The sequence below is a fragment of the Pan troglodytes genome, chromosome 2 (genome assembly GCF_028858775.2).
Source record: "Pan troglodytes isolate AG18354 chromosome 2, NHGRI_mPanTro3-v2.0_pri, whole genome shotgun sequence".
Taxonomy (NCBI): domain Eukaryota; kingdom Metazoa; phylum Chordata; class Mammalia; order Primates; family Hominidae; genus Pan; species Pan troglodytes.
In genome coordinates this window covers 55,437,432-55,464,991 of record NC_086015.1, presented here as the reverse complement: position 1 = coordinate 55,464,991, position 27,560 = coordinate 55,437,432, and the positions used below count along the sequence as shown (strand labels likewise).

General features: G+C 42.0%; 1 protein-coding gene across 26 annotated transcripts in view; it reads left to right on the top strand.

Moving 5' to 3' along the window:
* Positions 1–27,560, top strand: part of DCAF1 (DDB1 and CUL4 associated factor 1) — a 110,251-nt gene that overhangs the window by 74,640 nt on the left and 8,051 nt on the right. For all 26 annotated transcript variants that reach the window (XR_010155218.1, XR_010155217.1, XR_010155230.1 and 23 more), the window contains 13 exons: positions 1,154–1,333; positions 1,898–2,107; positions 3,831–4,000; positions 9,048–9,172; positions 10,476–11,739; positions 12,599–12,797; positions 13,277–13,359; positions 14,604–14,688; positions 16,618–16,851; positions 17,432–17,525; positions 18,089–18,193; positions 18,409–18,482; positions 18,995–19,096. Coding sequence is in view for 11 of the 26 variants with exons in the window: in XM_016941181.3 (XP_016796670.3) it covers positions 1,154–1,333; positions 1,898–2,107; positions 3,831–4,000; positions 9,048–9,172; positions 10,476–11,739; positions 12,599–12,797; positions 13,277–13,359; positions 14,604–14,688; positions 16,618–16,851; positions 17,432–17,525; positions 18,089–18,193; positions 18,409–18,482; positions 18,995–19,096 (2,925 nt within the window). In the remaining 15 variants the exon portion in view is untranslated. The remainder of the gene's footprint in view (positions 1–1,153; positions 1,334–1,897; positions 2,108–3,830; positions 4,001–9,047; positions 9,173–10,475; positions 11,740–12,598; positions 12,798–13,276; positions 13,360–14,603; positions 14,689–16,617; positions 16,852–17,431; positions 17,526–18,088; positions 18,194–18,408; positions 18,483–18,994; positions 19,097–27,560) is intronic.

Below are 27,560 nucleotides of genomic sequence, written 5' to 3'. Positions count from 1 at the left end.
TTTTTTTTTTCAGTAGAGACGGGGTTTTACCATGTTGGCTAGGCTGGTCCTGAACTCCTGACCTCAAGTGATCCACCCGCCTCAGCCTCCCAACGTACTGGGATTACAGTCATAAGCCACCGTGCCTGGCCTTGTGATTTTTTAAAAAGTGTAAATGGGTTACACATACGTATGTGGTTTTTTGTTTTTGTTTTTGTTTTGAGGCAGGGTCTGGCTCTGTCGCCTATGCTGGAGTCCAGTGGCATGATCTTGGCTCACTGCAGCCTCGGCCTCCTGGGTTCAAACCATCCTCGCAAGTAGCTGGGACAACAAGGGCACACCACCACACCTGGCTAATTTTTGCGTGTTTTGTAGAGGCAGGGTTTTGCCATTTTGCCCAGGCTGTGGGTTATACATTTGAAAAGCGATGGGCTCCTGTGATCCCCTAGGAAAGCAAAGCTCTTGTTACTTCTATTTCTGGGACATTTTTCTAATATTCTTATTTGGTATCTTTTCTGGTAGAGTGAAATGGGTAATTTCTTCTTGAGCTATGACATTATTTATCTTTGCTTATTAATAATATCAGTTTTAATTTGTTTTTATTTTGGTGTTTATGCAAGATAGGTAGTCTTTTGGGAGTAATAAACTAATCTATGTGTGTACATACAAAATTACTTATGGCTAAGATAGAGAAAAAAATATCAAGGAAACCTGGGGATGCTTTACAGTTTCATTTTCTGACCCATAGTAGACATCAGAATGTGTGTGAATTAACCAGAGAATGAATACCAAACTCCTAGACTTAGGATCAGAAATCTGAGCCACTTTTATCACATTGGAGAAGTTCCTTACCTCTTCCTCTTCTTTTAAGTGAGAATCCTAATACCTGTATAATGGAGCCCTCGTGAGCATTAAATGATGTAAATATTTGTTGGCACTCAGTAAGTATAGGTTGTATTTAAATATTTATCTAAATTTAGGTTGTTTTCAGGTTTGGAATGGATCGTGTTCTAAAATTGCCTTTGTATTATTACCTAAACTTTGTACTAAGAGTGACTTGATTGGAGATGGTCATTGTATTCTGCAGATATCTATACTGGCAAATTTTCCATCCTGTTCAAGGGCTCCTTTGCCCACAATTTAAAAGCATTGTTTTATTTGTATTGTTTTGCAGGTTTGCATGCATCCCCACAATGTTCTGTCTGATGTGGTGAACTATACCCTGTGGTTAATGGAGTGTTCTCATGCTTCAGGATGCTGCCATGCTACCATGTTTTTTTCAATTTGCTTCTCATTTCGGGCCGTCTTGGAGCTCTTTGACCGCTATGATGGTCTTCGTCGTCTGGTGAACTTGGTGAGGTTCTTTCAGTGCTTTTCTCACTAGGATTAAGGGTCCTGGTTGTCTTGGCTGCCCTTTAACGGCACACCCTTGAAGAAAGGAAGCTTCTGATTAGAGGAGTTTTGCTGCCATTCTTTTTGTGAAGTTTTTTTTTTTTTCCCCTTTCTTCACAAATTTCTCTTTTTCTTTAGTAGTTAGAGGACACTGTGCCGTTGTAGACTTGCCTTGGATATAGTAATCTTATAACGGGGATTGGCAGTTGATGATCTTGATCTTTGTAAAAGCAATAGTTTTATTCCTGTACATTTTTTAATATGATTAAAAGCTTGTTCATTTTTTGGTATGAGTTTAATGTTTTGCTTTCATATAGCTACTGTTAGCATGCTATATACATAGATATACATAAATATGCGTTGATATTTGTCAGTCTTGTTAAGCATAAAAGTTTACTGATACATAAGCAGAATATGTATGGAAAGTAAAAAAAGTTTACTAAAATATTTTCCCTTTTTTAAATCTTTTTACTTAACTCTTCTTGCCTTTTCCCCTCTTTTGCCCCAATATTTTGCATCTTAATAGATCAGTACTTTGGAGATTCTAAATTTGGAAGATCAGGGTGCACTTCTGAGTGATGATGAAATATTTGCTAGCCGCCAAACTGGGAAACATACCTGCATGGCCTTGCGCAAATACTTTGAGGCTCACCTGGCCATTAAATTGGAACAAGTGAAGCAGTCACTTCAGAGGACTGAGGGTGGCATTCTTGTCCACCCACAACCCCCGTACAAGGTGAGAGGACCTTGCCTTGAAAGGGAAAGTTCTGTTAGCCCTCTCTGTAGCATCTCAGTCCTGAAACTCACATTCAGATCAGTGGACTTTCTGTGCTATGTCCATTGTTGGAATATACTTCCCTGTATGAAGGCAGAACAATTGAAAAATGGATGTAATAGGTGAATTTCAGGGAATTATTTTGCTTCCAGTTGTAAGTTGCTGGGATTCTAGAACTAAAAGATTAACTGAAGTGTGTATAAAAAAGCTTTCTTTTTTTCTTTTTGAGATACGTCTCCCTCTGTCACCCAGGCTGGAGTGCAGTGATGTGACCACAGCTCATTGCAACATTAACCTCCCAGGTTCAGGTGATCCTCCCACCTCAACCTCCTGAGTAGTTGGGGGACTATAGGCACACACCACCACACCCAGCTAATTTTTAAATTTTTTTGTGGAGATGGGGGTCTCACTATGTTGTCCTGGCTGGTCTTGAACTCCTGGACTCAAGCAGTCCTCCCACCTCGACCTCCCAAAGTGCTAGAATTACAGGTGTGAGCCACTGTACCTGGCAAAGAGCTTTTTTGTATGAAAAGTACTAGATGATTTGCCTTCTGTGCAGAATTTCTTTTCTGAAAATGTGTTTATAACTCCACTTCGCTATCATTGTGGAATTTGATATGTTTTGGGATAATGACGAGTAGCTGCATGTTTTTTAAAAAATCACCAGCAGATTTCTTGAGACCAGCCTGGGCAACAATAGTGAGACCCTGTCTTTACAAAAATTTTAAAAATTGGCTGGGCCCTGTGGTGTGCATCTGTAGTTCTAGCTACTTGGGAGGCAGAGGTGGGAGGATCATTTGAACCCAGGAATTCAAGACTGCAGTGAGCTACGATCATATCACTGCACTCCAGTCTGGGCAGAGACTGTCTCAAAAAAAAAAAAAAAAAAAAAAAGGGCATGGTGGTACACCTGTGTCAGCTACTTGGAGGTTGAGATGGGAGAATCACTCGAGTCTGGGGGTTTGAGGCCGCACGTGATTGGGCTATGGCACTCCAGTCTGGGCAACAGAGTGAGAACCAGTCTCAAGAAAAAAAAAAAGCCACAAATTGAAATCAGTCACATGATGCTTCTTTCTCTTAAGCTGTAACTTATATGCACAAAGGAAACTTTTGTTATCTTTTTGGACAAATCATATTGTGAGTCTAGTTATAAATAAGATAAAAGATTAAGCAATATATGGTCATTATTTCACATATGGGCTTTTGACTCAAGAATTGTGGAATTTGAAAGGTATTATTATTTAATTTATAATTAAAACCTTGGCCAAGCATGGTGGCTCATGCCTGTAATCCCAGCACTTGAGGAGGCTGAGGTGGGAGGATCGCTTGAGTCTAGGAGTTCAGGGCTGCAGTGAGCTATGATCATGCCACTGCACTCCAGCATGGGCAACAAAATGAGACCCTGTCTCTACAAAAAATAAAATAATTAGCTGGGTGTGGTGGCATGTGCCTGTGGTTCTAGCTACTTGGGATGCTGAGACAGGAGGGCAGCTTGAGCCTGGGAGATTGAGGCTACAGTGAGCCGTGATCAAGCCACTGCCCTCCAGCCTGGGCAGCAAAGTGAGACCCTGTCTTGAAATAAGTAAATAAAATAAGATCTCTTGGCCAGTGAGCTGTGCTCAAGAAGGTAGTAGGCAGATGTAGAGTTATATATAATAATAATACTATATATCTCTCCTTATAGGCTTGCTCATATACTCATGAACAGATTGTGGAAATGATGGAATTTTTGATAGAATATGGCCCAGCGCAGCTATATTGGGAACCAGCTGAAGTCTTCCTCAAACTTTCTTGTGTGCAACTCTTGTTGCAGCTTATTTCTATTGCCTGCAATTGGAAGACCTATTATGCAAGGTGGGACCAGAGAGAGATTTCAAATGAAGTTTGATGCATCTTTTTGTTAAAGTTGATGTTGGTTTGCGCATTGTATATGCTTAACAAACATTTGTTGAATTGAATTGAAATTTTGGACTTGAATCTGAGAAATTAGATTAGGCATGAAAATATGATTTTTAATTTACAGCACACTTGTTCATATATATGGTCTTGGTGATTGTAAAATTTGCATAATAGGCAAGGATTAGCCTCTGTACTGTCAGAGAAGGTACATGATTTACACGGCCACAGCTGCAGAGCTGGGGTTAAAGTCTTGTCTTGTAAAATTTGCATAATAGGCAAGGATTAGCCTCTGTACTATCAGAGAAGGTACATGATTTACACGGCCACAGCTGCAGAGCTGGGGTTAAAGTCTTGTCTTGAGCCTAGAGTCCAGGATTCTTTAGTACTTAAAGTGTCTTGCTACTACTTGACAACCATATATAATGTTTATATTACGTTCATATAAAATTGTCCTTTTACTCTTGGAATTCGACATACTGTTAGGATTTTCACAAATTAGTTGAAGGCAGAGCAGGACAAGGCCCAGAAAAGGGTGGCTGATGTAATCAGGAAACTGGGTAGGTTCTATTTGAAGATGATATAAAAAGAAATAAAACTGTTTTGAAAAAGATGGGGTCTTAAGAGAAGATAGTAAAAAAGTTTATAAACAGAGTGCTTGACCTTCTTTTCCTATTCACTCACTGCCATAAAGATAAGAGAGGGGCTTATTTAGGGGAATATAGTAAGTTTATTAAATCCCAGCATTTAAATATTGTAAGGTACTCTTGGAGCAGGTGTTATTAAACTTTTTGGTTTCAAGATACCTTTACCATATTAATAATTACTGAGAACTCTAAAAGGCTTTTGTTTTTGTGTTATATCTATCAGTATTAGAAATTAAAACAGAAAATGTAAAAATATTTATGCATTAAAAATGTGGGCCAGGCACGGTGGCTCATGCTTGTAATTTCAGCACTTTGGAAGGGCGAGGTGGGCAGATCACTTGAGGTCCGAAGTTTGAGACCAGCCTGGGCAATGTGGTGAAACCCCATCTCTACTAAAAATAGAAAAATTAGCCGGGCGTGGTGTTACGCACCTGTAGTCCCAGCTACCTGGGAGGCTGAGGCAGGAGAATCAATTGAACCCAGGAGGCAGAGGTTGCAGGGAGCTGAGATCACGCCACTGTACTCCAGCCTAGGCGACAGAGCAAGTCTTCATCTCAAAAAAAAAAAAAAGTGAACCCATTGCATGTTTGCGTTATTCATGAAAAATTTCCAAAATAAAACCAGATAATTTTAGCAAGTTTGAAAAAATGTCTGGCCTAATATCTCATATCTGCTTCTGTATTCAGTTTTTGTGACATCACATCATCTCTGGAAGACTCTCTTACTATGCAATGAGAGAATGAGAGTGCAAAAGGAAAGTGACATCTTATTATTACGAAAATAGCTTTGACTTCACAGGACCTTCTGAAAGGGTCTCAGACTTCTAGAGGTCTCCAGACTATACTTTGAGAAGTGCTGTTTTAGAATATTGGAAAAGTAGGTTATTATATTTATTTGGAGAATTGTTTAAAAAGTGATGATAGGCCAGGCGTGGTGGTTCATACCTGTAATCCCAGCACTTAGGGAGGCTGAGACGGGCAGATTGCTTGAGATCAGGAGTTCGGGACCAGCCTGGGCAATATGGTGAAACCCCATCTCCACCAAAAATAAAAAAAATTAGCCTGATGTGTTGCCGCATGTCTGTAGTCCCAGCTACTAGGGACGCTGAGGTGGGAGGATTGCTTGAGCCCAGGAGGTAGAGAATGCAGTGAGCCAAGATGGTGCCACTGCACTTTAGCCTGGGCAACAGAGCAAGACTCTGTCTCCAAAAAAAAAAAAAAAAAAAAAAAGACAGCTTACAAGATAACTAGAAAGGGTGTAAATACATTTTTTAAACTGGTACATCTGTGTTTATTTATTTTTTTGTTGGTTTTGGAGACAGAGTCTTGCTCTGTTGCCCAGGCTGGAGTGCAGTGGCAGGATCTTGGCTCACTCCAACCTCCACCTCCCAGGTTCAAGTGATTCTTGTGCCTCAGCCTCTGAAGTAGCTGGGATTACAGACACGCACCACCAAGCCCAGCTACTTTTTGCATTTTTTAGTAGAGACGGGGTTTTGCCATGTTGGCCAGGCTGGTCTCGAACTCCTGGCCTTGAGTGATCTGCCCGCCTCAGCCTCTCAATGTGCTGGGATTATAGGCATGAAACACGGTCCAGCCTGTATTTGGATTATTGAAAAAATATGTCCTTGATTTTAAAAATTTATTTTTAGAAATAAAATTAATAAATGTTTCTGCTTTAGAATATGCAGAATCTTTTAAAGAGAAAAGAAAATTACTCTTAGCATTCACTACGTAATATTTGCAAATACACATAATTAATATTATACTTTTAATCAAATTCATCTTTTTTATGAATATTTTCAAAACATAGAAAGGCACAGAGAATAGTTTAACAACTGCTCCATCATTAACCAGGATTGGCATGTTGTTGTATTTGCTTTTGGCTCAGTTCTTTTTTTGCCTCCCCAGAGTCACCCATCTTCTGAATTTGAACCATATTCTCCCCACTCATGTTTTTATACTATATATATCTGTGTGTTCATAAATAATAACGTCATACTGCTTTGCATGTTTTTAAATTATAAATATTTTCCTAAGTTCATCTTTCACAGCTTGCTTTTTTTACCCTTATATTCTTGAGATTTATATATGTTGATATTTATTTAAAATGCTGTATTTCTATACTGCAGTTTATTCTGCCATTGATGGCTAATTTAGTGTTTTTGTTTGGGTTTTTTTGGCTATTAAATAAATGGTATCATGAACCTCCTTTTGGAGGCTCTCTTGAGGATATGATGTAGAGCATCTGGTTTGTAGGGTGTCTGTGTTCTTACCTTTATTGGATATTGCCAAATTGCTTCTAAAAATGTTCATACCATTGTCATCCCCCACCAGCAATATATAGGAGCTTTCATTTCTCTACTTTTTTTTTTCTTTTTTTTTTTTTTTGAGGCAGAGTCTTGCTCTGTCACCCAGGCTGGAGTGCAGTAGTGGTGCAATCTCGGCTTATGGCAACCTCCGCCTCCTGGGTTCAAGCGATTCTCCTGCTTCAGCCTCCTGAGTAACTGGGACTACAGGCGCCCACTACCATGCCCAGCTAATTTTTGTATTTTTAGTAGAGACAGGGTTTCACCATATTGGCCAGGCTGGTCTTGAACTCCTGACCTCGTGATCCACCTGCCCTGGTCTCCCACCACACCCAGCCGGTTTTTTCTTTTTTAACTACAAAAGACATCCAACATTTCTCTACTTTCTTGCCAGTACTTGGTATTGTCAGATTTTTAATTTTATATCTTACATTTTTTTAATTTTTATATCATTAATGTTGTATTTTGAACCCTTTCCCTCATTCTTTAGGGTTCTTTGAAAATGATTGTCAATGGCTGTAGTTTATGAGTGTACTATACTCTAACACATATGGTGCTCTTGTCTATGTGGGTTTTCTCATTCTTTTGCTATTTTAATGTGGCTAATGAACATCTTAATACATAAATTCTTCTGATTATTTCTTTCTTTCTTTTTTTTTTTTTTGAAACGGAGTCTCACTGTGTTGATCAAGCTCAAGTGCAGTGGTGTGATCTTGGCTCACTGTAGCCTCTGCCTCCCAGATTCAAGCAATTCTTCCTGCCTCAGCCTCCTGAGTAGCTGGGATTACGATGCCCACCACCATGCCTGGCTGGTTTTTGTATTTTTTAATAGAGATGGGGTTTCAACATGTTGGCCAGGCTGGTCTTGAATTCCTGACCTCAGGTCATCCGCCTGCCTCAGCCTCCCAAATTGTTGTGATTACTGGCGTGAGCCACTGCACCCGGCCTGAGTCTTTTTTCTTTTCTTTTTTTTTTTTTTTGTGGAGACAGAGTCTCTCTCTGTGGCCCGAGCTGGAGTGCGGTGGCTCAATCTCAGCTCACTGCAACTTCCGCCTCCTGGGTTCAAGCAATTCTCCTGCCTCAACGTCCCGAGTAGCTGGGACTACAGGTGCCCACCACTAAGCCTGGCTAATTTATTTTTTTAATTTTTATTTTAGTAGTGACAGGGTTTCGCCATGTTGCCCAGGCTAGTCTTGAACTCCTGAGCTCAGGCAATCTGCCCGCCTCAGCCTCCCAAAGCACTAGGATTACAGGCATGAGACCACGCCTGGCCCTGGCCTGATTATTTCTTTAGGACAGATTGTTAGAGGTGAAATTTCTAGGACAAGGTTTATGAACATTTTAAGAATCTTGTTTCATATTTCCAGATTACTTTCTTTTTCTTCTTTTTTTTCATTTTTCTTTTTTTTTGTTTTTCGAGACAGGCTCTCACTCTGTTGCCCAGACTGGAGTGCAGTGGTGTAATCACGGCTCACCACAGCCTCAACTTCCTGGGCATAGGTGATCCTCCCACCTCAGCCTCCTGAGAAGCTGGGACTACAGGCACGTGCTACCACACCCGGCTAATATCTTATATTTTTTTTTTATAGAAAAAGATAAAACGATGTTGCCCATTCTGGTCTCAAACTCCTGGGTTCAAGTGATCCTCCCACCTTGGCCTCCTAAAGTGTTGGGATTATAGGCTTGAGCCACCGTGCCTGGCCTCCAGATTACTTTCTGGAAAGAGTGTACTAATTTCTACTCTCACCAAAACTTTGAGAGTACGTGTCTCTATATGTTTTCACTAGGATGAAAGGATTCAGGATTATTCTATGTTTTTTATCATAGAAGTTTAATAGGTAAAAATTCCATTGCTATATTTTTTGGAAGTAATGTCATGGTGACTATAAAATCCTCTCTTGTTGCGACAGCTTGAGATAGAGCCACACTGGTAGTGCTTCTGATTTATTGTCTCTGTGTGTATGTGTCTATATGTCTGTGTGTCTCTCTCTCTGTCTCTCTTGATTCTTGTGGCTATACTCTAATTTCCCTTTGACTAATTCTTCCTGTCCAGGAATGACACTGTGCGCTTTGCTTTGGATGTCCTGGCTATTCTTACTGTGGTGCCAAAAATCCAGCTCCAGTTGGCAGAATCAGTGGACGTGTTGGATGAGGCTGGATCTACAGTCTCTACTGTAGGTAGGTTGTACTTTGCCATTTTTGTTGTTTCTTGGTCTGGATTTGTTTTTTCTTTGCCACTCTGGTCTTGGTTACTTACCTGACCTAATTTTGGATTTTAGAACAGAAGTAGTAGAGGGGGGGCTCCTTGTCTATCCTTTATAAGGAGTACCATTCAGCAGATCAGGAACTAATTTAAAAAAAGAAAACAAAAAACAAAAATACAAATGTAGGACCAGATAGTTTGATGTAAGGGAGTCATGCTAGTAAACTCAGGTTTTCTCAGTGGTACTGGCATTTCTGCTATAATGGTATATTATAGCTTTCCTGAAAAGCTCACACTCTGAAGAGTCTTGCACTAAAAATAAAGTTCATGGGAAAAATGGGTTGAGGCAGATAGTAAAAAACTTAAGCATCACAGCTTTCCAGGAGTTAAAGGGGAAAAAAAACAAAGTAAGCAGTTTTGTAACCTGAGTCAGTAATTGGCAGGTAGCTCAAAATGGGTAGAAACCGTCATACATATATAAAAAAAGGAAAATATACTTTGATAATATACTTTATTAGGAGCACGGCTGATCAGGGCACTGCTGGGGTGAGCATGGGAAGTCGTGTGATGGGACAAGATGGAGGATAGGACTAAGACACAGGCACTTGTTTTTAATTTTCTTAAAATAGAGTGGAAAGGGTTCTGCTTCCACAGTAGCAGCCCAACCGAGGGCTTTCTCCGTTCCTAAGGTTTTAGTGTATTAAAATTAATAAACCAGAAAAGGTCGAGCGCAGTGGCTCACACCTGTAATCCCAGCACTTTGGGAGGCCGAGGCGGGTGGATCACCTGAGGTCAGGAGTTCCAGACCAGACTGGCCAACATGGTGAAACCCCACCTCTACTAAAAATACAAAAATTAGCTGGGCGTGGTGACGGGCGCCTGTAATCCCAGCTCTTTGCAGGGATGAGGCAGGAGAATCACTTGAACCCGGGAGGCGGAGGTTGCAGTGAGCCAAGATCACGCCACTGCACTCCAGCTTGGGCGACAGAGCGAGACTCTGCCTCAAAAAAATAATAAAACCAGAAAAAATTGCACATGAACCTTGATTACTTTTCCATAATTATGACATGATTTCCCTATTTAATAACTGCATATGAGATACCATAAAAATGCATTGTAGAACTGTCTGCACTTTATACAAACCCTTGCAGTTTTTACAAAAGTAATATAGTTTTTTAAAGTAAAAGTGAGTAGAACACCAAATTTTGACTCTGGAACAACTATTGAAGTTGGCCATTAGTTTTATGGTGAATAATACATAATTTTTTTTCCCATTAGGTATCAGCATTATTTTGGGAGTGGCTGAGGGTGAGTTCTTCATCCATGATGCTGAAATTCAGAAGTCAGCACTTCAGATTATCATCAATTGTGTGTGTGGCCCAGATAACCGAATATCCAGTATTGGTAAATTTATCTCTGGTACTCCTCGGAGAAAGCTGCCTCAGAACCCTAAAAGCAGTGAGCACACCCTGGCCAAGATGTGGAATGTGGTTCAGTCCAACAACGGCATCAAGGTGCTCCTGTCCTTACTGTCCATTAAGATGCCCATCACAGATGCAGACCAAATCCGGGCCCTGGCCTGCAAAGCCCTGGTGGGCCTGTCTCGCAGTAGCACTGTCCGGCAGATCATCAGTAAACTGCCTCTTTTCAGCAGCTGCCAGATCCAGCAGCTGATGAAGGAGCCTGTGCTGCAGGACAAGCGCAGTGACCATGTCAAGTTCTGCAAGTATGCTGCTGAACTCATTGAACGGGTGTCAGGAAAACCACTTCTCATTGGCACTGATGTTTCCCTAGCACGACTGCAGAAAGCAGATGTTGTTGCCCAGTCAAGGATCTCCTTCCCTGAGAAAGAGCTGCTTTTGTTGATACGAAACCATCTTATTTCTAAAGGGCTTGGAGAAACAGCAACCGTGCTGACAAAAGAGGCTGACCTGCCCATGACTGCTGCCTCCCATTCTTCTGCCTTTACCCCAGTCACTGCTGCTGCTTCTCCTGTCTCTCTACCCCGAACCCCTCGTATTGCTAATGGCATTGCAACTCGTCTGGGCAGCCATGCTGCTGTGGGTGCCTCTGCACCTTCTGCCCCCACTGCTCATCCTCAGCCACGGCCCCCCCAGGGTCCGCTAGCTCTGCCCGGCCCATCTTATGCAGGCAACTCCCCTTTGATTGGTAGAATCAGTTTTATCAGAGAGAGGCCATCACCCTGCAATGGCAGGAAAATCAGAGTGTTGCGGCAGAAGTCGGACCATGGTGCCTACAGCCAAAGCCCAGCCATAAAAAAGCAGCTGGACAGACATCTTCCTTCCCCACCTACGCTGGACAGTATAATCACAGAGTATCTTAGAGAACAACATGCTCGCTGCAAGAATCCAGTTGCCACCTGCCCACCTTTCTCCCTCTTTACTCCTCACCAATGTCCTGAGCCAAAACAGAGGCGGCAAGCGCCAATAAACTTTACCTCAAGGCTAAACCGCAGGGCATCATTTCCAAAGTATGGAGGGGTGGATGGCGGATGCTTTGATAGGCACCTTATCTTTAGCAGGTAAGAAGAGGCCCCTTCTTACTCCCTGGGAATTGGAATGATTCTTTTATTTAAATCAAACTGGGCAGTATCAGCATAGTTGTCCTGAAATACCACTGATTGTTACTTTGTGTAATACTTGAACAATGTAATTGTAGCACCTTTTGTCAACCATGGGTTCCTTGTGTGATTGTTGGCAGTATATTGATATAATCGTTTGTGTTCTCATCTCAACTAGTATGTTTTCTAGAACCCACACCCCCTCATTACTACTGTCCATAAGGAGGCTCCCAAACTTGTGCTGGTGCAAGTTGCTTCCTGTTCTGATTCTTGACAAATCTTACATAAAGGTCACGGGATCACAGGTTTTAAACATGGGAATTTTTTTTTTTTTTTTGGAGACGGAGTCTCTCTATCGCCCAGGCTGGAGTACAGTGGTGCTATCTTGGCTCACTGCAACCTCTGCCTCCTAGGTTCGAGTGATTCTCCTGCCTCAGCCTCCTGAGCAGCTGGGATTACAGGCAGGCGCCACCATATCTAGCTAATTTTTGCATTTTTAGTAGAGATGGGGTTTTACCATGTTGGCCAGGCTGGTCTTGAATTCCTGACCTCAATTGATCTCCCCCCTTCGGCCTCCCAAAGTGCTAGGATTATAGGCGTGAGCCACTGTGTCTGGCCTAAACGTGGGAATTTTTGTTATTTAAATTTGTAAGTGGAAATCTTTTTCTTATTTAAAATAAAAAGCAGTGAAGGTCACTGTGATTTTGGAAGAAGCCATTTGAAACATTAATGTTCTGTGCTTTTTCTTCTATCCTAGCAGTTTGCTTTTTCTGAGTCCCTGCACATTCTTTGCCTGTGATTCTCTCTTTTTTTTGCTTAGATTCCGTCCTATTTCAGTGTTCCGGGAAGCCAATGAAGATGAGAGTGGCTTCACCTGCTGTGCATTCTCAGCACGGGAGCGGTTCCTGATGCTTGGCACCTGCACAGGGCAGCTGAAGCTCTATAATGTGTTTAGTGGACAGGAGGAGGCCAGCTATAACTGTCACAACTCAGCCATCACACATCTTGAACCTTCCAGGGTAAGGGTTCCTTCCTAGGATGCTCTCAGTCATTCTTCCAAGATGAATTGGTGAACTAGAGTAAAGGAGGCTTACCCTTTATTGAGCTCTCTCTTTTAAATGAGTCCTCAACTGGAAAGTCTAGTTGAGGTTAATTCATATTTCAGATGGAGACTGAGGAATATGGCAAAGTTAGTAGGAAGAAAGGAACCATCTTTGACATCTTCTCATTTTCCCCCCTCCCTTTTATCTATTCTATTTTTGTGGCTAGTTCAGTAGGATTTAATATTCTCTTAAGTTTGGTTATTTTATAGGACACTATAGGTGTATGTATTCAAATCCTAGTGGCTTCTGACCATTTCTTGGTTTCTGGGGATTATAAAATTGTCTCTTTAATTCAACAACATTTTTATGCAAATCTTTAAAAATGCTAATGGCAGGTAGTGACGTCTGCATGTATGTAAATACGTGGTTACCCACCTTGCACCTTTTTCTTTTAGGATGGGTCCTTGCTGCTGACATCTGCTACTTGGAGCCAGCCTTTGTCTGCACTTTGGGGAATGAAGTCAGTATTTGATATGAAGTATGTATCTGCTTTTGGAACCTAGTCTGTGCTTTATTTACCTAGTTTATACCCCCCTTCATTTGGTTCTTAGACTGGAAGCCTTTTGGGGAAAGAGGATGCTGTCAGTTATTGTTAACTTCTCTCTTCCTCATCTAAGACTCGTGTTTAATAAGAGTTTATCTTTCTTAATTCCTAGATACTTTTATGAGGTATATACATTCTCATTATGCAGCAGACCCCGACCCAGAATCTATGTATTTTCCCATGTTCACATAGGACATTGCAGTCTTTGCTGTGTCTCCTCTCCTCTCCTCTCCCCTCCCCTCCCCCCTCCCCTCCCCTCCTTTTCTCTCTCCTCTCTTCTCCTCTCCTTTCCTTTCCTTTCCTTTTTTTTTTCTTTTTTTTATTTTTTGTGAGACAGAGTCTCGTTCTGTCGCCCAGGCTGGAGTGCAGTGGCGCGATCTCAGCCTACTGCAAGCTCCGCCTCCCGGGTTCACACCGTTCTCCTGCCTTAGCCTCCCGAGCAGCTGGGACTAGAGGCGCCCGCCACCACACCTGGCTAATATTTTATATTTTTAGTAGAGACAGTGTTTCACTGTGTTAGCCAGGATGGTGTTGATCTCCTGACCTTGTGATCCGCTGGCCTCGGCCTCCCAAAGTGCTGGGATTACAGGCCTGAGCCACCGCACCTGGCCTTTTCTTTTCTTTCCTTCTTTAGACGAGGTCTCATTCTGTCACTTAGGTTGGAGTGCGGTGGCACAAACATGACCTACTGCAACCTCCACCTCCCAGGCTCAAGTGATCCTCTCATCTCAGCCTGCTGAGTAGCTGGGACCACAAGCATATGCCACCACGCCTGGCTAATTTTTTGCATTTTTGATAGAGATAGGGTTTTGACATGTTGCCCAGGGTGGTCTCGAACTCCTGAGCTTAGACAATCCACCTGCCTCAGCCTCCCAAAGTGCTGGGATTGTAGGAGTGAGCTACCATGCCTGGCCCCTTTGCTGCGTGTTTCAAAAGCACATGTGCCCTGTTTGTCATTTCTCTAAGGAATTCCCATTCATTATTTTGTATCTGCTTGGTTAAGCTGATAGAAGGAATTTTCTTTGTAATCTAAGTGTATGATTGTTTCCTCTTTGGGAGTCCAGGATCTTTAGGTGAGTGTGATTGTGCAAGAGGCTGGGGGTCACCTGTGTTTCAGTTGGTTGCAGGAATATGTCCTGAAGATCTGTCACTTCAGTGCTCCTGTTGTTTGTCCATAGGCATTCCTTCACAGAAGATCACTATGTTGAGTTCAGTAAGCACTCCCAGGATCGGGTCATCGGCACAAAAGGAGACATTGCCCACGTAAGTACTTAAGAACCACTGTTTTCAAGCTGATTATACCCATTTGTTCATACTGAAATCTTCTTGATAGAATGTGAGGACCTAAGTCCTTTGGGCAACTAGAAATCAGTGATATTCCTTCTAGTTAGAATCTAAAAGTATGATAATGTAGTTCTGAGCTGTATGGGAAAAATGTATAAGGGCTAAACGTGATATTGAGAAAGATGTCATTAGCACCACAGATATTTTTGAATTCTTAGTAAGTTTTAGATTAGAAATGAAGCCCCTGCCTTTATGGACCCTCATTGGGGAGACAATAAAGAAGCAAATATACGGTAAATTTCGGTGGTGTTTCAGAGAAAATGAAAGCAGGGTAAGAGGTAGGAAATGCTTGGTGGTGGTGTGGGGGACTTCTCTTTTATCTAGGGTAGACAGCATCACTGATGGGGTAATGTTTAAGCAGAGCCTTGAAGGAAACGCGAGATTCAGGAAGATACCTGGAGGAACAGCGTAAGGCACAGGAAATGGCAAGGGAAAAGCCCTTGCTTGGGAGGTGGGAGGAGAGCTGAGGTCAGTGAGGGGCCTGTATCTGGTAGCATCTTGTAGGTGGTAGTTAGGGCCTTTAGCTTTTCTTTTGAGTGAGATGAAGACACTGGTGGGTGAGTAGAGGATACATGAGTGGATGTAAAGTTCCTGAAGTGTGACTCTGGTTTTTGTGAGAGAAGCAAGAGCAGCCTTCCAGGTCAGAGGGTGTTGTACCACCTGACACATGAGAGGAGCTGTGGGTTTGGGCCTGGGTAGGCATGGTAGAGGCTATGAGAAATGGAGGACCTTGGCCCTGGGATTTTGGACACATGAAATTTGAGATTCTCTTAGACATTCAAGTAGAGAATGGGGATTGAATACAAAAGTTGGGAGCTGGCCAGACTTAGTGGCTTCTGCCTGTAATCCCAGCACTTTGGGAGGCTGAGGTGGGAGGCCAGGAGTTCGAGACCAGCCTGGGCAACATAGACTCCCCCCATCTCTACAAAAAATAAACAAAATTGGCTGAGCTTGGTGGGCTTGGGACCTATAGTCCCAGCTACTCAGGAAGCTGAGACGGGAGGGTTGCTTGAGCCCATGAGTTGGAGGCTGCTATGAGCTATGATTATGTCACTGTACTCCAGCCTGAGTAACCAAGTGAGACCCTGTCTCTGAAAATAAAAACAACAAAAAATTGGGAGTTCAAGAGAGAGGTGTGGGTTGGGAAATATAAATATGGGACTTGTCCACATATTGACAGTATTTATTTATTTATTTATTTATTTATTTTTGAGACAGGGTCTTGTTCTGTCACCCAGGCTGCAGTGCAGTGGCACAATCACAGCTCACCACAGCCTTGACTGCCTGGACTCAAGCAATCCTCTTACCTCAGCCTCCTGAGTAGCTGGGACTACAGGCGAGCACCATCACACCTGGCTAATTTTTTTGTATTTTTGTAGAGACGGCATTTCCCCAACGTTGCCCAGGCTGGTCTTGAACTCCTGGGCTCAAGTGATCCACTTTTCTTGGTGTCCCAAAATGTTGGCATTGCAGGCATGAGTCACGGTCCCCAGCTGATAGTATTTACAGCCATGAACTTATATGAGATCATCAAGGGGACTAGAGAAGAGTTGTGGGTATAGAACCCTGGTATGTGTTTAGGAGTTGCCAAATGAGGAACTTGGGAAGGAAATCAAATATAATGGCCAGTAAGGCAGAATGGAACCCCGAGAAAAAGAGGTGCCTGGCCGGGTGCGGTGGCTCACGCCTGTAATCCCAGCAGTTTGGGAGGCAGTATTCTGTGGTAATCATTGATCCATGTGGAGAATTTGTGTGTTAATTTTAGAAACTGCTTTGCACATTTTCTCTTTAATTTGTCAGTGGATGGATTGATCTGATTTTTCTCTTCCCATCCCTTCTTCTCTAAAGATTTATGATATTCAGACTGGCAACAAGCTGTTGACTCTGTTTAACCCAGATCTTGCCAACAACTACAAGAGGAACTGTGCCACCTTTAATCCTACAGATGATCTTGTCTTAAATGATGGCGTCCTCTGGGATGTCCGCTCTGCACAGGCCATCCACAAGTTTGACAAGTTCAATATGAACATCAGTGGTGTTTTCCATCCAAATGGACTGGAGGTGATCATTAATACTGAGATTGTATCCTTTATACTCATGTCTTACCTTCCATTTGTTGTCTGGTTTGTGGTGCAGAAATAATTTGTTCTGTCTTTATACCAATACCTGGTTAAAGTGTCCACACTGGTAATAATATGGTGCCTGTCCTTTGGTTTGAAATGTTAGTGCAATCTCCAAAGCACTGTTGCCAATGTTAGTAATTACTGACAACTTTCACTAGCATGTTTTCTATGTATTTGGTAAGAGTGACCAGTTTCCTACCTCCCAGTTCTCCAAGAATTGAATTAGCTTTTATCTGTCTTCAGAAGGATTTTACTTTTGCTCTGTAAAAAATCAGTTGCCACATAAGAGGAAAATGAAATACTACTGTTGGGAGGAAAAGAGCTCATAAAGCATTCCTGTATATGAGGATACCCTAGGATATTTTCAGAGACATCATTCAATAATATGCATTCTACATGTATTTGTTTTACCTTGATCTCATTGACTTTTAAAGTATCAATACCTGGCAGGAGGAAAAAAAGTGATATTTTAGAATTTCCTCCCATGAGATTAGATAAGTTTTGTGTAAAATAGTTTTCCTTGACCATTCCCCTCCTAGTGGGACCTTCGAACTTTTCATCTTTTGCATACTGTTCCCGCTCTGGATCAGTGTCGCGTGGTGTTCAATCACACGGGAACAGTGATGTATGGAGGTAATAAACCTTATCCTTCATTATTCTCTTTCCTTTTGCTGTACCCCTTCACTTAATTTGATACTTCTTTTTGGAACCATCTCTCACTTGTGAATTGGAAAGCATTTGAGAGTTGTAACATAAAAGATAAAAAATAGATAGTACGAATGGTGACAAAAGATATGAAAATAATGTTGGTTTAGGGTGAAAGGCAGCTTACTTTGAAGATAACAAGGAAATCTTGTATGGAAAGAAATTTCATGCAGTATTTTCCAGTGTATCATTATGAACTTAAGAGCTTTTGCATTTGTCCTCTTGTGGTGTTATAAGCCTTGTAAGTACAGTAACACTTCTTGGAGGTAGATGAGAGGCTGAGGATATTATTTGTCACAATAGGTGGGATATGCAAGGAAGATGCTCTGAGAGGAGCTAACTAGATGCAGAGTAGATTTCTGTACAAGGGAATTTGTATGTAAACCTATATGCAAGTAGATTGTTTTGATTGGCCATTAACATTTTCTGCACTTGTGAAGAGGGGATGTTTGCGATTCCTAATAGTGTTTCCTCCCCCACTCCCCCTCAAGCTATGTTGCAGGCAGATGATGAAGATGACTTAATGGAAGAGAGGATGAAAAGCCCCTTTGGGTCATCCTTCCGAACATTTAATGCAACTGACTACAAACCTATAGGTAAGCAGAAAGGGACAGACATTGATCATTTTGTCGTGTTTTGGTGTTCCTTATTTAAGATCCTTCATTTTCTGGAGGCCTGTAATTTTTTATTGAAAAACAGAGAAGTTATGGAAATACTTTTGAGCAATCATCCTGAATTCCTTTAGAGGAAAAGCAGGTTTTAGGGTCACAGCAATAGTCCAATCCCAATCTTCTCACATTCTATTTTCCAGCAACCATTGATGTGAAACGGAACATCTTTGACCTGTGTACAGACACCAAAGACTGCTATCTTGCTGTCATTGAGGTAAAGGGAGCTTGCAGAGGCCCTGCTCTTTTGTTCTGATGTTTAGGATAATTTTCAACTTGTACTACAGACATTTTGTCTGATATAAGATGTAAAGTCAATACATTCCTGAAGGTAGATTATTGATAACCTATTCATTTGATGGGGCTTGGGAGATGTACAGTACAAAGAGAAATAGTAAGAAAATCCCAATATAAGACAGCTTAGAGGATCCTGTCTCCTTTTTTTCTGGACTCACACTGTCATCCCTTTCTCAGAGGAATCTGGATCTCTCACCAGAGCAAGACTGGTTTGTTCCAAGGGTGATGGTTCCTCACCAAGTCTTTTCATTCTGTTTTTCTTCCCCTTTATGTGTCCTAGGTATAACATTTTCATAGTCAGCTCAAGAATTTCGGGTATCAGAAGCTTTAATAATTACAGGGTCAAGGTCATGGGCACCAGTCAGGGCTGAGGTGTGGATGTGGACCTTCTGAAAAGTAACTGCTCCTTATGGACTGGATGTTCTATTTCAGAATCAAGGCAGCATGGATGCCCTGAACATGGACACAGTATGCAGGCTGTATGAAGTGGGCAGGCAGCGTCTGGCAGAGGATGAGGATGAAGAGGAGGACCAGGTCAGTGGTCTTTGAGATTTCTTTCTGCTGAACAGTGCTTAATAGAGGTTATGCTCTGCTTTTTGCTGTAGGAGGTTTTAAAGGTCTACTCAACCTTTGCTACCTGTTGCCACATTCATAAGGCTTGTCATGTACCCTTGATCACTGAAACTCAGAAGAAATTTTATTACAAGATTTTAACCAGTACCTGATGATCCCGTGAATTCCATTTGCAGAGCAATTTAAAGCTTAGCAATCTCTGCTTTTTTTTTTTTTTTTTTTTTTTTTTTAGAATGGAGTTTTGCTCTTGTCGCCGAGGCTGGAAATGTCATGATCTCGGCTCACTGCAGTCTCTGCCTCCTGGGTTCAAGTGATTCTCCTGCCTCAGCCTCCCAAGTAGCTGGGATTACAGATGCCCACCACCACGCCTGGCTATTTTTTGTGTATTTTTAGTAGAGACGGGGTTTCACCGTGTTGGCCAGGCTGGTCTCGAACCTCCTGACCTCAGATGATCTGCCCACGTCGGCCTCTCAGAGTGCTTGGAGTACAAGCGTGAGCCACCGCACTCATCCTGGCAATCTCTGATTTTCATTCAGAGATTTATTTGTGCCCCGTTCTGGCTTCAGATAAGCATCTCCCAATGTCAATAAAAAACAGAACAGTCACTTTGCTGAGATGGACTGTAGAAATGGCTTAACCTTTATAAAGTTCTGGTTTATATTTTCTCAGTTTTATGGCATAGTCTATTATTAGGGTAAGAGTTGAACTTATAGGTAAGATAAGATTTTGATACTTTTGAGAAATTAAACATATATAAAATGTGGGTAGATAGTATCATGTCCCTCAGTCTTTGCATTTTGCTTTCATAGGGAATTTTAATTTGTGGTTGTATTATGCTAGATGCTTGCCTGTGTGGTGTGTCAGTATGGGTTCTGAAGAGTTTCTCAAACTTCTGAGTTTCAGCAGATTTTTTCCAGCCTACAGGGCTCACAGCACATTCTCTTTCCAAGAGTACATTCTCCAGGGCAGATTCTTTTGTCTAATTTTCTGAGAAATATTTATTGCTGAGTGAGTACTGTAAAGTTGAAAATGAATGACTAGGATTTGACTTTGCTCTTCAGATATTAAAGCAGCTAAAAATGTTTTCTTCCCCAGTTCTTGGGTTCATTTCTGTTTTCCCCCTACTATCGTATTCTTTAGTCTTGGTGCTTTGTCTCTCTCTCTTTTTTTTTTTTTTTTTTTTTCTGAGATGGAGTTTTGCTCTTGTCACCCAGGCTGGAGTGTAATGGCACGATCTCGGCTCACTGCAACCTCCACCTCTGGGGTTCAAGCAATTCTCCTGCCTCAGCCTCCTGAGTAGCTGGGATTACAGGCACATGTCACTATGCCCAGCTAATTTTTGTATTTTTTTTAGTAGAGATGGGGTTTCACAATGTTGGCCAGGCTGGTCTGGAACTCCTGACCTCAGGTGATCCACCCGCCTCGGCCTCCCAAAGTGCTGGGATTACAGGCGTGAGCCACCACGCCCAGCCAGCTTTGTCTCCTCTTTAAGGGCACAGAGGTGCTCTGGATGAGAAGCAGTGGCATCACAGGACCGGGGAAAGTACACTTCCCTCAGTTTGCATTGCCACAGCTCTCTTGCCCTCATCCTTCCCTACTTTTTGATAAATCATGCTCAATGGTTAGGGCTAATGTAATAGCTTTCTCTTAGCGTCCTTTCAAAACAGCTTGTACTTACATTTAAAATAATTCTTTAAAAGCAAGAATTTTTGAAAATGGTAATATTTGAAAATGGTAATTTTGTAAGGATGTAAGTCTAATACTAGGGCAAAGGACCCATGTTTTTCTCTAATGGGACTTAGTACTGACTAAGCAAGAGTGTTTTGTTGAGATTTAACTAGTTTGAGATTTAGCTATGTGTTTTACTGTTGGGCATTACAGGATATGAGCATATAATTTGTTCTGTAAATCAAATCCTTTGAATACTGCATCACCTGTACATCAAAGATGACACAGTATACCTGGATCAGATACACCTGGGTAAAAAAGCTAGAACGGAGACTCAACCTAAAATCCCCTGTGTGTGCTCTCTTGGTCTTCACTGTTTTGACTGTCTAAGCATGCATTTTATTAGAGGCCCGAGATGATTCGTGATCTGCAGAAATGGGCTTCTGAGCAGAGTGAGGAGACTCTTGTGTGGTGGGCAGCTGGTGGCCACGGTGGGATCAGAGCAGAGCCTTCCTCAGGGCCTGGTAAAGGATAGTTAGGCTGTAGAGTTTGAAACAACTTCACCAAATGCTGCCAAGGATCTGCTAGTGTAGAAAGGCTTTCCTTTACTGCTTTCCAGCTATATGGGCTCTACAGGGGCCTTGGTTTTTCATGGGTGAGAGGAGCCAGCAGTGTCTAAAGCTCATGTGAGTTATGAGATATGGGTAGAAGGGAGAGGTTTTCCAATGGATACTTGAGATCTTTGATTTATTTGTGACATGGATTTTAGTGTTTTCTTGAGTGCTGTGCTGTTACAGCTTGTACATGTTTCTAGTCTTTCTGGGTAGCAGAGCTTGGTATTAGGTCCTCCAAATTTCATTTGGTTGCCTTTAGTGGGTTTCTTAATACTGCCTGTTCTTTTATTCTCACTTCAGTTTGCTACCTTAGACACCTCACTCTCTTAATGCCTACTTTTTCACATTAGCTATCATGAAATAAGACGTAGTTTATTCTTGAGTCCATACAGAGGGTGCAGTTGTCAGGCCATTTGCGCGTACATTACAATGGTATGGGTGGCTCTCGACTGCTTTGTCCTCCGTGGGTTTATTCATCACTACCAGGTATCAGTTCTGAATCAGGCTTCTTGGATGTTACATGTTGAAGCATAAATCTGAGGCCAAAACTGGGTTATTTGTCAACATCATTATCCCAGCCCTCCCATATCCATGCGTTTAATAAGGCAGTGGGCGGCAGTCTTCTCTGGGAACCATCACCTGGGTCCATGTGATGCCTGGTGTCTGTCTTTGAGGGGGAGGTCAACTCAGAGGAAAGTTGAGATTGCCCTAGACACCTTGGGAGTTGGAAGGCTATTCTCTGGGTTGGCTTTATTCTTGCAGACATGGAGTGGTGAGAGGCAAAGGCACTGGAGGTTGGTGGCTGGCTGTGGAAGCGAGAGGCCACCATAAGGGAATAATTTAAGAGTTATACTCCTCTTATCCCACTCTCTCCAGGAAGGCTTGGGTCAGGGAAAAGACTGACTAATTCTTCTTCTTTTGTCCTGCTTAACTTTTGAGAAGTTAAGGGAGAAAGAGATTAGGAAGGGCATATGGTAGTGGTCAGGACTTTTGACTTGGATGCAGGAAGGAAAGCAAGAGGCTGCCTCAGCATGACAGCCAAGAGTGAGAGGGGCAGGCTCAAGAGGGCTCTAAGGAGTGGCTCTGGAGCCCAGCCTGTAGAAGAGCCGGAAAGCTTTCTAGCTCAGAGAAGACTAGGTGGCAGGGTAGGTGTGCAACATGGCTAAGTTATTATTGTGGCTTCCAGATTTCTTAGGATCTAGGCATGTTTCACTCCATACTGATATTACAGCTTTTATTGATCATCTGGTGCATTTCATGTTTGAAGGACCTCTGTTAGAGAACTGCTTATCCCCTCAAGCCCTTGGCATTTTGATTTTTGATTTAGAGATGTTTGATTTAGAGATACGGGATAATACCGTATCTATTTGAGTAGGTCTCTTTTGTAACCTTAATTCTGTTGATCCATGCTCCTTCTAGAATCTTGTGGTGGAGTTTGGCTGTTTTTACTATCTCCATCAGATTTCTGCCTACTGCCTCTCATGCACAGTGTGCCAGCTTGAATTTTTTTTAAACTCACTTTCCTTTGTAGGAAAACCAGTCTCTAGTTTTACTTTGCTTTGTACGCTTCACCTGATTTTAAAACTAGAGACTTTTCATTTTCCTATGAATCATTTGCTATTCAAAGTTTTGTCCTAGTCTAGATATCTGTTCTCAGGTCTTCTCAGATGTTCCAGATATGACTTATGTGGCTCAGGGATACAGGCACCTGTGACCAACACCTTTGAATTTGCCTTTTCATTATAGCAAAATAAATTCAGAAGCCTGAATGTTCAGCCATCATCTAATAAAATGGTCCAGCATAAAGAGCTTTATCGAGATATAATTGACATGCCATAAAATATTTGTCCTTTGTCCTTATGCTTAAATAAGCTTGGAGATTAAGAGGAAAGGATGAAAGGTACAGCTGTATCTAGATGAATGAAAACCTAAACAATGTATTGGACACCCATAAATATTTGGTTCCTGAGGCTGCTAGTCTGCCTGCCTTCAGGCATTTGATGAAAGCAGAGATAAGCTAGTCACCTATCACAGGTCATTATTATCCATTAGAAGTTTGGTATCTGGTTGTTTTTTTTTTTTTTTTTTTTTTTGAGATGGAGTCTCGCCCTGTCACCCAGGCTGGAGCGCAGTGTTGCGATCTTGGCTCACTGCAACCTCCACCTCCCAGGTTCAGGCAAATCTGCCTCAGCCTCCCTGAGTAGCTGGGATTGTAGGCGCCTGCCACCACAACCGGCTAATTCTGTATTTTTAGTAGAGATGGGGTTTCACCATGTTAGCCAGGCTGATCTCGAACTCCTGACCTCAGGTGATCCGCCCACCTCGGCCTCCCAAAGTGCTGGGATTATAGGCATGAGCCACCGCGCCCAACCTGGTGCCTGTGTTTTTAGAAATCAGTTCATTCATCTTTGATTTGACTTTTAGAAAAGTTACAAAACCCAAGATAAGTAATTGATCATTGCTCCTAGATTTTGACAAGCCAATACATTTTAGCTAATTATACTTAACCTTAAATTTATAATAAAAAACTCAACAAAGGAATAATGCTCTCTGTTTTCCACTCCATTTTGGAGTCTGGGACACACTGTGTGCTGTGCTTCCTGTGTGTTCTCCACTGCCTAGAAGCGGATGTTAAGAGTCTTTACTGATTACACACACCTGGTCAGAGCTGAATGTGTTGATTCCTGAAAGGCTCATTTTCTTAAAGAATTGAAATGTAACTTGAGTTAGATTCTGCCAGTGAGGAAAGAAAAACAAACATTTATGACCCTAAAGTGAACCTATAGCCTTTAAGGACAGAAAAAGTATTTTTTAAAAAGTAGGCATTTATACATTTAGCAAAATATGACATGTTACATAAAGGTCAGGATCAGATTTGAATGACGGTTTTTTTTTTGTTTGTTTGTTTTGTTTGTTTTTTTTGAGACGGAGTCTCACTCTGTCTCGCCGAGGCCTCCGCCTCCTAGGTTCAAGCAATTCTGCTGTCTCAGCCTCCCAAGTAGCTGGGACTAAAGGCATGTGCCACCACACCCGACTAATTTTGTATTTTAGTAGAGACGAGGTTTCACCCTGTTGGCCAGGCTGGTCTCAAACTCCTGACCTCAGGTGATCCACCCGCCTTGGCCTCCCAAAGTGCTGGGATTACAGGTGTGAGCCACTGCGCCCAGCCAAAGTGTAGGTAAAAGGCATCTGAAGCCTATGTAGATGGAGAGCTTATTAGGTTTGGGAGAACTGAACCTCTTGGCATAGAAAGTGAGAAGCCAGTGTGAAGGTGGTGGTGAGGTGGGGATGAGAAAAGTGTCTGTGGTAACAGGGTCTCAGGGTTGGTTGAGATCCAGAGCAGGAGTGGGTAGCATGCTTCCTCCTCAGACCAGGCTGAAGCCAGGTTTAGATGTAGAGGGGACCAGAGAGCAGCGGAGGGAGCTTATGCCAGTTGACCTATTTTCTGTAAAGGAAAGGGGTGAGTTGTTTATCTGCAGGGTTTGGGGGCTTTGGGTAACCATGAAATTGATGTAGGTGGAATTAAGGAGAGAAGAGTTTTAGAATTCTTTCTGTAGAGAAATTTATTAGTACCTTAATTTAAAATGGCCTGGCCCTGAATTCCTCTAAGCCCTAAAAGAAGTCTTAGAGAATTAAAAAAAAACAATGTCCCTGGATCCAAAACATTTTCTAAATGTTGTCAGAGTTGAGTCAGGATTCTAGAAAAATTTGGGGTTTTTTTTTTTGTTTTTTTTTTTTTTGAGACAGAGTCTTGCCCTGTCGTCCAGGTTGGAGTGCAGTGGCGCGATCTCGGCTCACTGCAAGCTCCGCCTCTTGGGTTCATGCCATTCTCCTGCCTCAGCCTCCAGAGTAGCTGGGACTACAGGTGCCCGTCACCACACCCAGCAAATTTTTTGTATTTTTAATAGAGACGGGGTTTCACTGTGTTAGCCGGGATGGTCTTGATCTCCTTACCTTGTGATCTGCCTGCCTCAGCCTCCCAAAGTGTTGGGATTACAGGTGTGAGCCACCACGCCCGGCCTGTTTTTGTTTTTGTTTTCAAAGAAATGGGATCTCACTCTGTTGCCCAGGCTGGAGTGCAGTGGCACAATCGTAGTTCAATGTAGCCTTGAATTCCTGGGTTCAAGTGATCCTCCTGCCTCAGCTTCCTGAGTAGCTGGGACTACAGGTGTGTGCCGTTGTGCCCAGCTAAGCTTTGCTTTTTCATTAAATAATTATTTTTAGTTTTTACTTTTTGGACCACTCATTATTGGAAGCTTTATTCTTTAGATCTGAAGGAGAGGGGTTCATGCCACCAGTTACTTGACCAGCAGAGAATGCACCTAAAATTGCTTCCTAGAATCTCTTTTGGGTTCTGCCACAGCATTTTGGATGGGTCTTGTGAGCCTCTGCTTCATGATCCCAGTTTCAGATTTAAAATTTGGGAAGTGAGTTTATGGCTATGTCCATGTGTGACAAAATACATGGTGAGAAATCAGCATTGGGCATTAAATACAAAGTAGAGACGACAAAGTGAGGTGCTCAACTTGAGATTCAGGTAGATCTCTTTCCTACTAATTTCCCCTCCTCTCTCTCATGGTCACATATGATGTGTTTGTGGCCTTCTGGGATGAATACATATACATCTGTTTCTTCTGCTATAAAATTAAGTAAAATTTGGGTTTGTCTGCTGCTGGAAGAGTTTGGAATGGTATCTAGTTCAAAGCTTAGACCCTGCTTGAAAATATTCCAGGATTGCTCTTGATATGGAAGCTTTTTGTTCAGTTCTTCTAGATCAGCTAAGCCTCAATGTTCTTCAAAATGAAAGAGAATTGTCTTCATGAATTTTCTGGCTAGCCCATGCCTATTTGAGCAGTTTAACCTTTCATGTACACACTCAACCGTGGACCTTTAGTTGTGCTATCTTAAATTTTAAATATAAGTGTTCTGTCCATGAAGCCTTAAGACACAGGGCCCTGGGTACTTTCTTCCTTACTTATTTTTAACTGTGGCACTTTGTTAGTGGATTAGCTAATTTTGGTCAAGTCTATGAAAATACGCCTGGAAAAAGAGGCAAAAGTTGTAATCTGGTAAGCACTTGGATGATATCCCCTGAATTTTGACCCCGCTCTCCTTTCCCAGTTATTTGTATGAGCTTATGTGCTTGTAGGGGCTGAGAGCCTGTCTGTGTTTCAGTTTATCATTGTTGACTGCAGACACTCATAGTTCCTTTGAGGCGGGTGAATGCTTAGTAGTTATTTATCCACTCACCTCTGGAGGGGATGTGTGGCCAAGGCTTTGGAATAGTCTCAGGCCTTCTATGTGTGTGTGTGTTGGCACATACACAAATGCTCCCACAAAATCTGGTACAGACCATACACGCACTTGCACAAGTATTAGGAGTACTAGGTATTTAAAAGGGGCTCAGTTTTTCCAACATAACTGGCAGAAATTTTGAAGAGTCTAAATTACTAAATTACACAGTTTATCAAAAAGTCACTAATGGTGGTTCCAAAATTACCAGAAGTCCACAAAGCGGAGCTACCCTGCTGAATGATCCTAGCTTATGTTACACACTGGTTTCTAGTGGCTGGGTAAGCACAAAATGCTTGTTTTTTAAGTGCTTGGCAGGCAATAACACCTTTAAAATGAAAAAAGATGTAACCACTGAGTATAAGTTTTAAAATAATAAGAACAAAAAAAATTTTTTTGTGCTTACGTTGGGCTTATTCCATCTTGAATTTCATTAGGTTGATGTATTAAATGAATTTTACATTTTATTATTGTAACAATTAGAATCCTTTGCTATTGGCAAGGCTGACAGTTGATGTTTGAGCAGAAAGATAAGTGTCTTGAGTGGCAGCTACGTTTACTTGGGAATGCCTCTTATCCCTGTCAAAGCAAAGAGGTATCTTTGTGTCCTCTCCCTTTTGAAGGGAAACAGTTGGGATTCTAATGCAAACCTGAAATCTGTGGCAGATGCCAGAATGTACCATTTACAAAGCCCAGGGTCCCTAGAACAAAGTATTTCATTGATGTTCGGTAATTTTCTTGCCTTTGCAAGTTCTTGTAAGAATGGAAAGAAAGATAGTTTCTCTAGCATACTTTTTTTTCTTTTTGGCTTATGACAGGAAATATGGGTTTCTGTTAGTGTTCTATATTTT